This window comes from Lissotriton vulgaris, chromosome 12 (assembly GCF_964263255.1).
Source record: "Lissotriton vulgaris chromosome 12, aLisVul1.2, whole genome shotgun sequence".
Taxonomy (NCBI): Eukaryota; Metazoa; Chordata; class Amphibia; order Caudata; family Salamandridae; genus Lissotriton; species Lissotriton vulgaris.
This window is the reverse complement of record NC_141700.1, coordinates 630949675-630965110: the sequence shown is the minus strand read 5'-3', so window position 1 is coordinate 630965110 and position 15436 is coordinate 630949675. Positions and strand designations below refer to the sequence as shown.

General features: G+C 45.1%; 1 protein-coding gene across 1 annotated transcript in view; it reads right to left on the bottom strand.

The window, feature by feature from the left end:
• The window catches only part of FANCA (FA complementation group A), an 850506-nt gene that overhangs the window by 513705 nt on the left and 321365 nt on the right, over positions 1-15436 (bottom strand). Inside the window, exons 18-20 of the mRNA XM_086945786.1 lie at positions 10926-11020; positions 640-700; positions 505-554 (exon numbers count right to left, since the gene is read on the bottom strand). Coding sequence (XP_086801912.1) covers positions 505-554; positions 640-700; positions 10926-11020 — 206 coding nt within the window. The remainder of the gene's footprint in view (positions 1-504; positions 555-639; positions 701-10925; positions 11021-15436) is intronic.

The following is a 15436-nucleotide window of genomic DNA, read 5'->3' as shown; positions in this document are numbered from 1 at the left end:
AATGCACAGAAGGGGTTTGCACTTTGTTGCTTCATTCTATCAGGAGCTAGAAAGATGTGTGTACCAGAGTAAGCACAACTTAGTACACTGAAGGTTGCTCAGTGAAGATATACATTTTATGCTTTATATGCCACTTTTCCTATTCAGCTACCTATTTGATACAGTCCTTATGTAGTGATGTGTGTACGGGGACAGATATTTAAAAGACTGGCATCTTGTGGGACAGAGGAGGGCTGCGCATTTTAAAATAAATAGACCAACAAGTAAATTGCTTTTACTTGAGCCCCCTTCTTCCAATCGCCTCATCTTCACAGTCATCCATTTTCTGATGCACTCCAATTTGCTTTAATTTTACTATCCCTTCCACCGCGCTTTGCCCTCCTTTTCCAAATTCTCAAGCCCTCAAAGTGCTCTAAAGTGAACGAACCACAATACAATACAAAACATCAAAATAATGTGATAAAAGGATATGAATAACTGGGAAAGCTAGTCACTTGCGCTCACCTCTTCAGTGAATCTATGAAGCGCATGCGCATGTCGGGAACGCTGGGAAGCTGAGAAACAAAAACTTAGATTAGAGAGCAAATCCAGTTGGACCATGACCACCCATCAGCAGTGAAGGAAGTAAAAGATACTTACTGGGCGCGGTGACAGCAAAGCAGGAAGGAAACGTGAATTGTAATAAGGTCTTCTAAAAATACTGTAAAACAAAGATAGGTTACAGCTTAGTGAACCTAGATTACCTGTTGGGAAAACAACCAAAATTAAACTTAAATAACTAGGACTGTTTAGGTTTTCGAAAAAGCAAGTGTCATCACACAAAATAACTAACTGGGTAACTGTAAGTCTAGTAGAGGATACACAGAAAAGAGTAGATTGCTTCCAATGCTGCTTTCAAGTGATATAGTTATATGAGGTATTCTAGTCTTCAGAGAAATGAGACTAAGAAATCATTGCCGCACTCCAGCAAGTAATCTTAAAAATTGGAGCAAAAGACAACACAACCCTGAGAGTTCTCCTGAATGCAAGATGAGTGAAGAGAACCTGTGGAGAATTCGGACTGGCTAAGGCAGGTGTCAGCGGGAGAACCTGAGTGTTTAGGAGATATGCTTCCTGAATATAAATGGGTCATTACAGCCAGAAAATATTGCATTTTCAGCTGAATTGATATCTTGTGCAGACAGATTCCCAATGTTGTTGGTTCTGTGTGCAATACATGTTACATAAGTGATGCGTGTTAGTTTAACAGGTAGACAGGTACAAGATATTCTGTCAGTGATTGAGATGTCTTGCCAATGTGCTGGTTACATGTGCATTAAAGTGATCCAGCTGACTGAAAATTTCAAGAGGATGAATTTAATAGAGAGATAATTTTACACTTAAAAAATAAGTATTCAAAAGCCAATTTCGAACTAAAAGATATTCTATTCATTGGTTTCTATGAAAAGGTAAATGCCATTCATTCTGAAAATTTCCATTAAACAGTTTAGATTAACTCGTTTCTCATTAATGGTATTCCATTAAATCGTTTTTCTATGAAATCATGTACAACCAGAGCAAATGTGTTTGAATTAATGGAAAACGAACACTGAGAAACCACACTGGAGGAAACTAAATCATGGAAAACCAATTATGAGAAAAGACAATTTTAAGGAAATACAAAACAATTGAAAATCAATGGAAACATAACAGGATTACTATGGGTTTTTTTGGGTACAGGGATGGTTCATGTTTAGGATGATGACAGGCTTTTAGCGGGCAGGAATAATTGGCACTCTGGAATAGAAAGGGTCTTTAGGGTTAAGATGTGGTTGAATGTTAACAGTTCCTGGGCAAAACCCCAGTTCCACAACATTGGTAGCTATTCGAGTTCATTAACTGATACATTTATTTTAATGCACAATATTTATATAAAATATAGCCTTGGCTATCCAACCCTCTTATAAAGGGAGGATCAGTCCAGTGTTTTAATAAGCATTACCTAAAACAAACAATAATTAACTATCACTCTCTAAAGGTATGGTACAACTTTAACTTAATAGATATACATTTTATGTCCAGAGATGGACAAGAAGTTATTAACCCACAAACTGCCTCTTTATGCTGAGTTAACCGAGGTAAAAAAAAAAATTTACTGAGGTTTAGCAGCTAAAGGTGCATAGTCTTTGTAGGAAACCCAGCATTTCTGCACGGACACCCTAGATTTCTCACCTTTTTCTGGACTTAAAAGCTTTGTGCACTTTACCACTACTTAATATGAATACAAAGCCTTTGCTCCCCCTCTAAACTTGACTAAATTGGCTTGAACCTGGATTGGCGCAAAAAACGTACCTATAAGGCCATAGTAGCATACAATTACATCACTGTCATGGAAAGCTAAATATGACCTGTGAACTGCAGCACCTATTGTGCCCAACACTACAGTGAAAACATAGCTTTCGGCCACCCTGTATAGCCTAACAGCTGCAGCAGCTTTAATCGTGCTGCACAGACCTGTCAAAATCACAATTTTGACAGGTAGGAAAACCAGATTTTAAATATAAAATAAGTTACCCCAAAGAAACTTGCCCCTCACAATGTAGAGTGCATAATATTTACAAGTGGAACGTGTCATAATATAAGGGGCATGTTCTCACAGTGACTAGGCCCAAAATGACATTTTCACAGGGCAGGCTGTACTTGGTCCATAGGAAAATTAAAACTATGGATTCTAAACTTTAATCTATAGCAATTGGCCTGTACCAGCAACAGACTACATTCAAAGTTATTTTTTTATGAAAATCCAATCTAATGGTAGAGTCAGTTTTTTTTTTAAACATGGGAAATTTACCTTTTAGGATTTGTCCTGCCTGACGCTGCTGGGGGCTAATTCGCACTAGTTCTACAGGAACTGTCCAGACTGTACTTGGCTTTAATTAGATATGAGAGAGGTGTGTAGAAGAATCTCCCACCGGTGGTTGTTCTTCGGATGCGCGGGACGGTGGCGAGTGAGAGGTCGGCGGAGCGTAGCTGGCGGTTGGGGATGTAGAAGGAGAGCCGTCTGTTGAGGTAGGCTGGGCCGGTCTTGTGGAGTGCCTTGTGTGCTTGAAGGATATCCTCTTGTTGATGGGGAGCCAGTGCAGGTTTCTCAGGTGGGGAGGTGATGTGGCTGTGGCGTGGTACATCGAGGATCAGTCGTGCCGAGGTGTTTTGGATGCGTTGTTGTCATTTGATGAGCTTGGCTCCCGCGTAGAGGGCATTTCCGTAGTCGAGTCTGCTGCTGACGAGGGCATGCTAAGAGTGTTGAAGCAGGAGGAGGAGGCGGCATTGACTTGCTTGGTCATTGAGAGCGTTGAGTCGAGGATGATTCCCAGGTTGCGTGCGTGGTCGGTGGGTGCCGTCAGCCACCAGGAGTCGTCCCAGGCTGAAGGGTTGGAGCCGAGGATGAGGACCTCCGTCTTGTCCAAGTTCAGCTTCAGATGGCTGGTCTTCATCCAGTCGGCGACGGCCTTCATTCCTTCGTGGAGGTAGGCTTTGGCGGTGATGGGGTCCTTGGTGAGGGAGAGGATCAGCTGAGTGTCTGATTATGGAGATTATGTTGAGGTCGTGCTGTCGGGCGACGTGTGCGAGCGGGGCCATGTAAATGTTGAACAGCGTCGGGCTAAGGGAGGATCCCGGGGGTACGCCGCAGATGATCTCAGAGGCTTTGGAACGGAATGGGGGGAGGCGGACGCTCTGGGTTCTGCTGGAGAGGAAGGAGGTGGTCCAATCCAGAGCCTTGTCTCGGATCCCTGTGGTGTGAAGGCGTGCGCGTAGTGTGCGGTGGCAGACTGTGTCGAAGGCGGCAGAGAGGTCTAGGAGGATGAGTGCTGCGGTCTCGCCATTGTCCAGCAGGGTCCTGATGTCGTTGGTGGCGGCAATGAGGGCAGTCTCGGTGCTGTGGTTGCTGCGGAACCCTGACTGGGATGGGTCCAGGATTCTGTTTTCTCCGAGGCATCGGGTTAGCTGTCTGTTGACGGTTTTCACGATGACCTTGGCCGGGAAGGGGAGCAGAGAGATGGGCCGGACGTTCTTGAGGTCTCTTGGGTCTGCCTTAGGTTTTTTTAGTAGGGCGTTTATCTCAGCGTGTTTCCAGATCTCTGGGAAGGTCGCGGTCTCGAGGGAAGAGATTGATGACGTTGCGCAGGTGGAGTGCGATGGAGCGGCTTGCTCTGTTGAAGACGTGGTGCGGGAATGGGTCTGACGGAGAGCCGGCGTGGATTGTGCGCATGGTCTTGATGGTGTCATCAATGCTCACGCTGGCCCCGGCTAGAAGGGGGTCGTGGTCGATGGTGTGTGGAGGGTCTGTTGGGGCTGTCTGGGTGTTGAAGCTGTCGTGGATGTCTGCTATCTTGAGGTGGAAGAAGGTGGCGAGGGAGTCGCACAGGGCTTGCAACGGCGGGATGTCGTTGGTGTTGGAGTTGGGGTTGGAGAGTTCCTTCACGATGTTGAGGAGCTCCTTGCTCCTTGCTATTGTGTGCGTTGTTGTCGAAGCGGTCTTTGAAGGAGGTCCTCTTGGCCGCCCTGATGAGGTGGTGGTGGTTGCGGATGGCGTCCTTGTATGCTGCGTGGCTGTCTGGAGTTTGTTCACTGTGTCATTTAATCTCTAGTTTCCGGCAGGCTTGCTTGGAGGCTAGGAGTTCTGGGGTGAACCAGCTGGCCCTCTTGCTGGTGTCTCTGTGGGGCGGTTTCTTCAGCGAGGTGAGGGTATTGGCGCAGGGGGGGAGGGGGTCTCCCCCTTAAATTCTGAGAGTGAGGGGCACTGTGGAATTGTTTGAAGTTGGGCAAACAGAAACTGCTGAAAAGCTGGGCATGATTGCTCTTGAGAACTTTTACCCCATTGATTAAGGAGTGCCCAGGAGTCACGCCAACTACTAGCTGGGGTCAGACATAAATGTAGCTCCCTAAGGTACCATCCTCAGAACACTTTCTGGACCTGCGGAAGATAAGAATATGACTGGATCTCATGACTGTGACAGTAGAGGAGCCTTGAAGGATTGGAACTGCTCCTCTTTGTAACCAGGACAAAGATATTATTATTATTATTATTATGTTTCTTATATAGCGCCTGAATCGACCCCCGAAGGGGTATCTCCGCGCTTGCCTTGGGAACCCGTCCTGGCTTTTCCCTGTGAGATAGCCCCTACAGGGCATCCCCAAGGTGGAAGCCAGGCATCCCGCCGCGGGGGGCCGTTGTGGAGATTAAGCAAGCTTAATGCCCAGAGTTGCAGAGTGTGAACCCATGATTAGGTCAGGCACCGAAGCGAGAATTATCGAGTCCATGGACATTTGAGCTCAAGACCCTGCCGCGTCGGGAATTGAACCCTGGTCCCGGGTCTGACCTCTGCTTCAGGGTCTGCCTGCTCTAACCAGTGAGCCACACTTCTCCACTTCAAAGGTCAGCTGGCTTTCCATAAGTGCACGTCCTCGTGCACAAGCCTTCCAGCAGCATTTCTCCTCCCCTTACCCATTTGCTCCTGCCTCCGAGAGCTTCAAAGGTATCTGCTTCCCCGCCCACTGCTTCACACTTCACAGCCGCCAGGCCACATTTCTCCTTCCTTCGTGCCCAGCCCCCCTCCCAGGGCTGCCTTGTTCTAAAGTCCATCTGTGGCTCCTCTTAATCTCGTCCATCTTCCCTTTCTTTCCCTTGCCTCCGATCCCTTCATGCCCTCTCTCTTCTTCCCGCCACTTTGCCTCCCCTCCCTTCTTCTCTCCTCTCTCCTCCTTACTCGCCTCCTTTTACACCCCTGCCATTCAGCTTGTTAGAAAAATGTTTCTATCCTGTGTTATTTTGGAGGCGCTGTGAATATGCTGTGGTTTGGTTAATTTGAGGGCAGCGCAGAAACAAATAGTCACTGTTTACCCAAAAGAAAACTAACAATCCGTGACCTTTACACGCAGGCCAAGCGAGAAACTCCGACTCCTTCCCACCAAGGTTTGGTCAATGTTGTTATAATCCTTCGAACGTGAAATACGTGTACCTGCATAGCGCCTTGAATGGCCCACTGAATCCAATAAGAAACAGTGCACAGAATTTACATTGCACGCAAGACAGTCTTTATAACTTGAGTTTTAGAATGGGCGTCCCTTCCCCCACAAAATCCATTGTACCCTGGTTTCCTTCACAGAATGCTGGTTAAATTGAATGCGTGCGCAGATGTGGGCACACAGAAAGGCCTCTATGTTGAGGCCACAGCGTTAGATGGCTGACTTGATACAGTTTCATTGCCTCAGGTGCTGGCCTCGCGCTGACAAAGTGTGACCACGGCTAAGGCTCACTGTGCCATATGCTCGCCTCTCTAATTGGATTACTGGTGATGGTTTTAGCGAAGTACAGTCTGGATTATTCTGACGAAGCTTTTTCGCTCGCAATAGCTGCAGGTCAGGTGATCCACATTAGCCAACCGTGATTAGACATTGTAGGCCATTCAATAAACTACAAGTACCAGAATGCACAATATTTGACAAGAAGTTCAGACCTGTTGAACGTGTCCAACATGTATTGTGCGCTCGCAGCTTTGACCTCTTCTTTGAGTTGAGAAGGCGAAGCAGTGGCTAGCTAGCAGCGGGGCAACATGTACAGGCATAGCATTCCAGGGTAGGAGGGTACCCCAATTGCTGTTTTTTTAAGATCCATACAGGGGTGTGGCTGCGGCGTTTGCTCTGCTTGCGTTAGGGCCCATGGCAGCCGTGCCACTCCACTGAGAAGAATGTGGTGATACCTAGAGCTGAATATGCTATTTCAGAGGGGGTATTAAAAATTGCCCAATTCAGAACCGATATATAAAGCATTGTTAGAAGGACTATATATAGCACAGAATGCAAAGGAAACACATTCAATTTGTATGCCAGTAACAGGACAGTCTCGATCTGGCACACTCAAAAAAAGCTGCCAAATAAAATACACAACAGACGCCCCTCCCCCGCCCTCACTGGAAGAATAAGAACACCCAGCTTCCAAATCACCCGTGTGGTGTGTGACACCAACAACTGGTCCGGCATTGTCAGTTATTACAGCTCAGCTCTTTGTGATTTTTTAGTGCCCCTTTTAGTTTCTTAGTCTCCCGCAGATTCCAGCATGCAGCGTGTTTGCCTGAATATACCAACCTTGCATGGGGCCCACTGGCAACCTTGTTAGACCTTCAAGCATGCTACAGGCCCCGCTTGAACGTTCGCTCTTCATTGTAAATTTGTATTTGTTCCTGTACATTCCTCACCCCTGCGTGCTGTGTTGGATTTTGCATTTGTGTACCCTTGACTTTTAGTCTTTGTAATGTTCTATTGTGTACCACTTTTCTCTTGTAACGTAACTAGCTCTATTGTACAGCGCTCTGACACCTTCAGGTAATGTCCGATGTGCAGGTTTGTCTTAGGATGCAAAACATGTCTATCTCTCCTGTGGTACACACACACAACAGATTTCACCTACAAGCACACAATGGTTACGAATACAGTATATTCAGACGTCTCTCCGATCGCACAACGTGTAGATCTTCTACGGAGATTACACTATGTGCAGCTGTCCCCTGGGGGTACGCAATGTGCGGGCTTCTCCCAGGTATACACACAAAACTTATGAGGCGAGGGTATCCACAACATGAGGCATGGCACACAATACACATTTCTTTACAGGGGCACACAATGAGCAGGTTTCTGAAGATACACAGCATAGGTGCAGAAGTTCGTTCTGCAAGAATAGGTCTCTCCCGGGGGCTCACCCTCACACCCACTCACCCTCACCCTCACACCCCCTCACCATCACACCCTCACATCCTCACACCCCCTCACCCTCACACCCCCTCACTCACCCTCCCTCACCCTCACACCCTCACACCTTCACCCTCACCCCCTCACAACCCCTTACTCTCACACACTCACCCCCCTCACCCCCCACCCTCACACCCTGTCACCCTCACACACCCTCACACCCCCTCACCCTCACACCCCCTCACACCCTCACCCTCAAACCCCCTCACCCTCACACACCCTCACCCTCACACCCCCTCACAACCCTCTCACCCTTACACACCCTCACCCCCCCTCACCCTCACACACCCTCACCCTCACACACCCTCACCCTCCCTCACCCTCCCTCAATCACCGTTTCTCACAAAAAAGCATAGGATAGCAAAACATAGCATAGCATAACAAAACAAAGCATAGGATAGCAAAGCAAAACATAGCACAACAAAACAAAACATAGCATAGCACAACAAAGCATAGCATTGCATTACAAAACACAACAAAACATAGCATAGCATAGCATAACAAAACATAGCATAGCAAAATATAGCATAGCATAACAAAACATAGCATAGCATAACAAAACATAGCATAGAATAAAAAATCAAAGCATTGGATAGCAAAACATAGCATAGCATAACAAAACAAAACATAGGATGGCAAAACAAAACATAGCATAGCATACAGCATCACTCAGCACCACCACAGCATCACTCAGGGGCACCAGAACATCACTATGTGCTACCACAGCATCACTGAACGCCACAGCATCACTCGTTCGCCATCACAACATCACTCAGCGCCACCACAGCATCAATCTGTGCAACCATTCAACAACAACTGGTTCAAATATGTTCTCTCAATGTTTCAAGCTTTATTACAAATGTAACAAAAATATGTTAATATTTCACTTCTGTTCTTGGATTTTCGTCACAACAAAATACACTGAACATAATCTTCACAAAAGTTATTTACAAAAGTTTAAGCTATTGCCATTATAAATTACAATAACTTTTTTTTAAGTATTCATTATTAAAAAAAAATAAAAGCCATTGTTATTTGTAATATCAATACATGTAAGTCAGGTAAATACAACACATCTTGCATTACAAATGCTATAGGTGTCACATTTGCGAAAGTTATAACTCTTGCCATTGTAAATGACAAAGCTATTACTTTTGCTATTTTCAAAAACAAAACATAAATACAGGATTTGTCATTTACAATACCAATAGCTCAAACTTTCCTAATGCGAGACCTATTGCATTGCAAATGCTTGTTTCATTTTTATTTGCGCCCTTTTACGAAGTGGGACTGAAAAACCTTTTCAAACTTTTTTTCACTTCCAGTCTTTCATTATGGCCAATTTACTTGCCATTGACTACCAATAACTCTTTGCACTTATTGGTGTTATTTTCACTTAACCCTTTAAAATCCATATCCCTGGTTCGCCCCGTTTGGATTTTTGTTGTTTTTGTGCCATTTTGTTGATTACATTTTACTCTATTTTTCTAATTTAATTAGGGATTTTTATTGGTTGATATTTTACTTTATTACTATTTTGGTATTGCCCTAAATTAAGCTTGTCTGCTCTGTGTCATAACTACCAGAGGGTGAGCTCAGGTCAAATTAGGGACTTAGAAAAGTCACCCACGCCAAATTATAATTCCCTTTCTTACAACCTGTTTTTGCATAATTACGATAAAGGGTTGAGTTTCTTTTCTTCTTTTATTTATGTGGCACCTTTTTCTGTGTTGATCAGTTCGATTTGGTTTATATTTTATTGCTAAGTCAACAAACAACTCATGCGTTAGAAAATGTCAAACAGCCAATCCAGAGTTCAAGTATCTTAAGGGTTCGGAAACTGCTTCAAAGTAAAGTCCTTTTAACTTGCATAGTAAAAGAGTCTGAAAGCTGTGTTATGGATTACAGGTTTATGGCTCAAACAACTATTACAATTTGAACATGACAAAGTATGATTTATGGATATTAAGATCACATTCAACTTGATGTCACTATAAGTATAATATCTAGATTTGAAATTCTGAATAAAAATGTAAAACTGATAAATTATTAACTAAAACAATGGTAGTCATGCTCAGTGGTTGCATTTAAATCTGATTGACATTCCCAGTGCCTAATCCGCCAACAACAGTTTGAAACCTTGATTTCATTTTTGAGTGATCTTTCACTCAAACCACAGATTTACAAAGAGTCTTCTTTATGTTGTTTCTGCTCATCGACTTTTTCATAAATCTGGTTAACTTTTCCAGCTTACTTTTCGTTAACTGGTTATTATGTGGTAGAATACTTCCAAGTGGACTGTAGCAATTCCTTATATTTGGGAATCCCTACATTTTTAATTACTCAGCACCAGTCAGTTCAAAATGCTGTGGTACATCTCATTCTGTGACTAACACGAAGAGCAAATGTGGTGCACCATTTCCAAGGCTTCACTGGATGCAGGAGACAACAAGAATTAGACTCTACATTTGCCGCCATGCCATTAAAGAAGCAACCCTTTCATTTCTAAAATCTTGTTTTTGACATATATATTCCTGATCACTGCCGCTGGTCTGCATCCGTCCATCTTAAAAGCTCCTGTTATAAAGTCATATACCAGCAGCTGGGTCGTCATTAAGTCAGCCTTCAAATTTGGAACAATCTCGCCCTAACTCTTTGTGTTCAATCTAAGCTGTTTCTTAATAAAAATCTATTTAGTTCCCCAAATCCAGTGTCCTTCACTTGCCAGACTGGGTGCATGAGATATTACTGGCGAGTTTGAAAACCCATGAGCAGTGTGAAATGACTGGAGGAGGCCCGGTCTATGCTGAATTGGGGTCAAGTTAGCACTGAACTTAAGATACCAGGAGATTTTTTGGCAAAAGGAATTTCCAATTGGTCCTAATGTTGTTAATCCATGAGACACAACAATGCTACCCTTTACCAAGAAATTACATTTTAGATTCTCATTATATATTCTGACAGTATTATCACATCTGTGGTGGTTTCATTTGCTTATAGTGTTAACAACAGTGTGAAAGCTATAGCACCTCAATGCATGAACAAGCCCAGTAGGCACACAACAAACATAAGAAATTAAATAAGGAATAATAAATATCAAAGTCAGCCAATAAGAAGAAAATATCTGGAAGATTGCTCACCTGGCCTCCATCACACTTGCAGGGATCTTGCCAGTGTTTTCATAAATATGAATTGCTTTCTCCACATCTTGGGCAGCCTGGAACTGTGGCTGATTCTTCAATGTTATAGGTGTAAAAGGAAAGAAAACATCACTATTATGCAAGATGGAATTTTTTAGGACAGTAAAGTATACACACATGCGAGCGCACGCACACAAACATGCACATTAAAAAAGATCTTGGGCTGTAACTGTGGGAGGTGGGAATAAAAACACCTCCTACCAAGACTGCGATGCCCAGCTAGCCTGCCTCAGAAGGAAAGCCGGTCACAAAAGTAGCCACATGATAAAAATGGCCATCGGCCAAAGATGACTTCAAGATTTGATGCTGCAGTAGCCAAGCTGTCAATTCTGGAAAAACGGGGCTCAGGTTCAGGAACAATACCAGATTGTGTGATACAGGTTTAAACCCTGGCAGCAAGAACTAAATGAATCGGTGTCTATATTGATGACTTGCGAGTTGAGGAGTCACCCTAAAAACATGATAACCATTGACACAGCAGACCTCTGGAAATAAACTCAGCTAAATAGATCGATGTATCTCCTGTCAAGTATCTGCCTTGCTCTAATTTCCAGTAAAGTACTGCTAAGCACGGGGGTTTGGGGGTGGAAAGAGAGAGAGGTCTAAATAGAGGTAAAAACAATTGGTGTCTGCGTGCCTTTCAATAGGACAACTTTAGAGACAAATATGTCATTACAAAGAGCTAAAATAGAAATCAACTGTAGAGACAGAATGTATTACAACAAATAATTAGCTATGGAGTTATTAAACGTCTTTGCATTCTAAGATACCACTTTCTATGAACTGCATTTGTACTTTCTTTAAGTGAGGCCACGCCATTCCCGTTCTACAATCAAAAGTGTTAGCACCCTAAGTCATATACATAAGAATGCTTCTTGCGAGAAGTTAAACTTTCCTGTGAGGGCTGTCTTTTTATAAAGTCCTAGTATTCATAATACTGGCTGTAAGTGTTTTGTCCTATAAACTACATACATATGCCACTCATGCATTTCCCTATCCTACAATTATAGATCAACCTTTATGTCTTTTTAGACATTTGGGTATCCATAGTTAATTTACTGCCAACAGTAAATCGACAATGTAGCTATCATCACCACTAGGTAATTGCATGAACTGTATTTTAATCAGGTACAACAGTTTCAGGTGTAGCTCAAATGGGTTAAGAAAACCATATTATTGTCATCATAGGCAAATACTAATAACCTTCACCAAGTTCAAACTGAAGCAGCAGCTTCAGCTGGAGCGGCACACCATAATGTGAGCGCTCTTCTCCACAAGGTTCCTCGATATTGCCAAGAGAATATGAAATAAGTGGAAGCCACACTACTGCACCGTAGATAGTAGACAAAATCACCTTTGTGGCATGAGTCTATTTTTACTGGTGCTTGCTTCCCATCTTCAACTAAAGCTTAATGTATTCATTAACTAATTCACTATTCATTTTTACTTTGTTAGCTTATTTTATCAACTCTAATTCCAAGTTGTTAGACCTGGCCCTTTTGACAGGTTTACCCCCAAACCTTTTGCCTCCTTTTTTTCTGACCCTGTTTTCATTGGCTGTAGGATTCTGGATGCTTTGCCAGTGCTGATCAGTGTTTAAGTGCACATGCTCTCTGTATAAATTATGATATGATTGGTTACTGTGAGAAGGTGGCCTGATATGCAGTGCTCACTATTCTAGTGAACACTATGTATCAGTCCAGCAACCCTTATTGATGATTGGTTGTAAGTCAACCTTATAGACCAGCTATCCTAGTAGCGTGGATACGAGCAGTCTAAGGCTAAAGACTCGAGAGGGCGTGTTAAGCCAGCTGTTTACCACACATATACCCCTTGAATACCAAGTGAAAGGACACCACACAAGTGTTATGAAAATAAACAGTTATTTATTTAAAGATCACAACAGCCCTGTACTCTTTATGAGGACAGGGTACTAAGCACAAACCAAAACTCTTACAAAAATACTTAAGTTAGCACAGTATATACAAATGCCCGAGGGGCACGGAAAACCATATACTCTGAAAGTGGAATGCGAAATTCCTAGCAGGTAAGTACAGTACTAATAGCTTTTGGAATCGCTAGGACTTGACTAGGGAATCGTTAGATTACTTCTAGGAGGCCTAGGGGACTCGGGTGCAGTGTGTGCACTCTCACGCAAGATGCGGGACAAAAGTCTATGGTAGCTAGGAAATAGAAAGTTAGTGTTCTCGGGCGAACCCGACCTGGTAGGGAGAAAACGAAAGTAGATTCTGACCCTTGGATAGTGAGGCTATGCTGGGGCACCGAAATGCCGAAGTTACCTAGCCCAGGGGCTGTAGCTGCATAGGTCTGAAAAGACGTCGGGAATCCTTGTAGACGGACCAGGAGCCGGAAGAAAAGATGCTGGCCGGTGACCAGTGAAGAAAGTTCAGTTGGATCCAAGCCTGGATCTCGAAGATAGATGACACCTGAAAGCAGAGGGGACCAAGTTCGAGACTACTAGCCAGTAGTCAGTGGGCACCAGGAGGGCACCGGATGGTAGCCACCTCGACAAGGTGAGTGGGTGACGCTTGACTCGAAGATCTCACGGACCAGGAGGCGTTGTCGGCGACCAGGATGGAGGATCGAGCTGTCCCACGAAGATAGAAGCTGTCGGCGTCGCTGGACCCAGGATTGGGCAACAAAGCCTTGGCAAATTCAAGCCCACGCGGTGGACCTAAAATGGCGTCTGGAGTGGACCAGGAGGGTCCGGGGTGCCTCTCTTGAAGAAGGAAGCAAGGGCCAGCCTGGAGCAACCAGACCAGCAGTCGTGAAGTCGTTGGGCGTCGTTCAGAAGGCCACAAGCCAGCCGGCTAGTAGCCAAACAACGCGGTGCACAGCAAACAGCAGAAGGGCCCCACGCAGATCGTGGAGATGCAGGGGGGCTGATCTTGGGTGCTGGAGCTGCGCAGGGTCGGGGCTTCTCGGACCCCAAAGCACTCACCAGTGGAGGACACGGTGGGCTTGCAGTAAAGATGTCGTGCAGTCTTGGCGATCGTCGGTCCCTTGAGGTCTCGTCGCACTCACGGTTCTCAGCTTGGCTGTAGAGGTGAGTAGAGGTCAGAGGTGCCAGGGAAGCCGGGTCTCGTCGAGCTGGGTCGTCGGATTCGTGATGAAGGACTTGCAGCAGACCGCAGTGTTCTTTAGGATGGTGCCCGCTTGATGCAGGGTGACTACTCCTTAGCCACAAGGGAGAATCTTGAAGAAGAAATCGTGAAGTCCTTTCGAAGAAAGCGGTATCTTGATTCCAAAGATGATCTAATTTTAACAGGGGGCCCGCTCCCATCTTTATACTAAAAAAGGGGGCTGACCCGGTGACTAGGTCCTGCCTATGGGTGGGACTAGGTGGGGGGTGGTTACACCCCTCAGCCATGCCGGACTTCCCCAGGCCAGGGGCTGGTGTGCCCCTGGAACTGGTTCAGACCGGCCTATGCGTAGTGAGCACCGGGGTGCCACTCAGCAGTCACCTTCCTGTAAAGCCCTGCCTACCCAGGATACACAAAACCATGTCTGGGACGGTGCTAGCACCGCCCCTGACAGGAAACCCTTTGTCCAGGCTCCCCTCGCTGGAAGGACTCCCAGCTGCAGGGGGTCAGACTCGTGTCTGTGGTGGCAGCATCCATTTTGTGGAGCTGAGGCTTCAGTTAACTTTAACCGGGGTTCACAGTTACATACATGTCGTGTCCCTCTAGAAGGGTGGAATGCTAACCCCGTCGCCAGAATTGGCGAGGGGTTAGTATTCCAATTCGTATGACACCTTACTCGACATGTTTTGATAAAGCAATACCAAAGATAGCATTTAACCGCGAGGATTATAATGCACTTAAGAGTATATGGTATGCGATATCATGGAACAGCTATTAGGACTTGATTCCGCAAGCTGCAGACAGGCTCAGCTCATGCCAGAGCACCATCTCACACGATTCCAAGCACTCTGCCTTCAGGATTGTCAAGGCCTGCCATAGGAGTGACTGATAGGAATCTGTGTGTCCATTTTAGGGTTAGGTATAGGTATACTACACCTACAGCAAAGGGTGATTACACGACTTTGCCCCAGCTGTCGTGCAGCCAGTTGTGTCAAATTTAGGAGGCCAGCCAGGGGTGGCATAATACATGCTGCAGCCCCTGGCAGCCCTGGGTACACCTATGCCCTGAGTTACAGGGTCTGATAAGGTGGCCCAGTACCAATTGGTAGATGCACCTAGGGTACATGAGGTAATTTAGAAAGAGAACAGCCAGGCTGTGGGTCTGATTGGCAGGCCCACAGCCAGAGAAAGTCGTAAACCAGTGAAACAAAAGCAAAAAATCTGGGTGATCATAGGATTGCAGACCCTACTCTCCTACATGACCCCCCCCCAAACTTTGGGACAATAAGCTAACCTTGACCAGGTGAGTCTTCTTGTTCTAAGTGGAAATATCTGGAGAGCCCATCG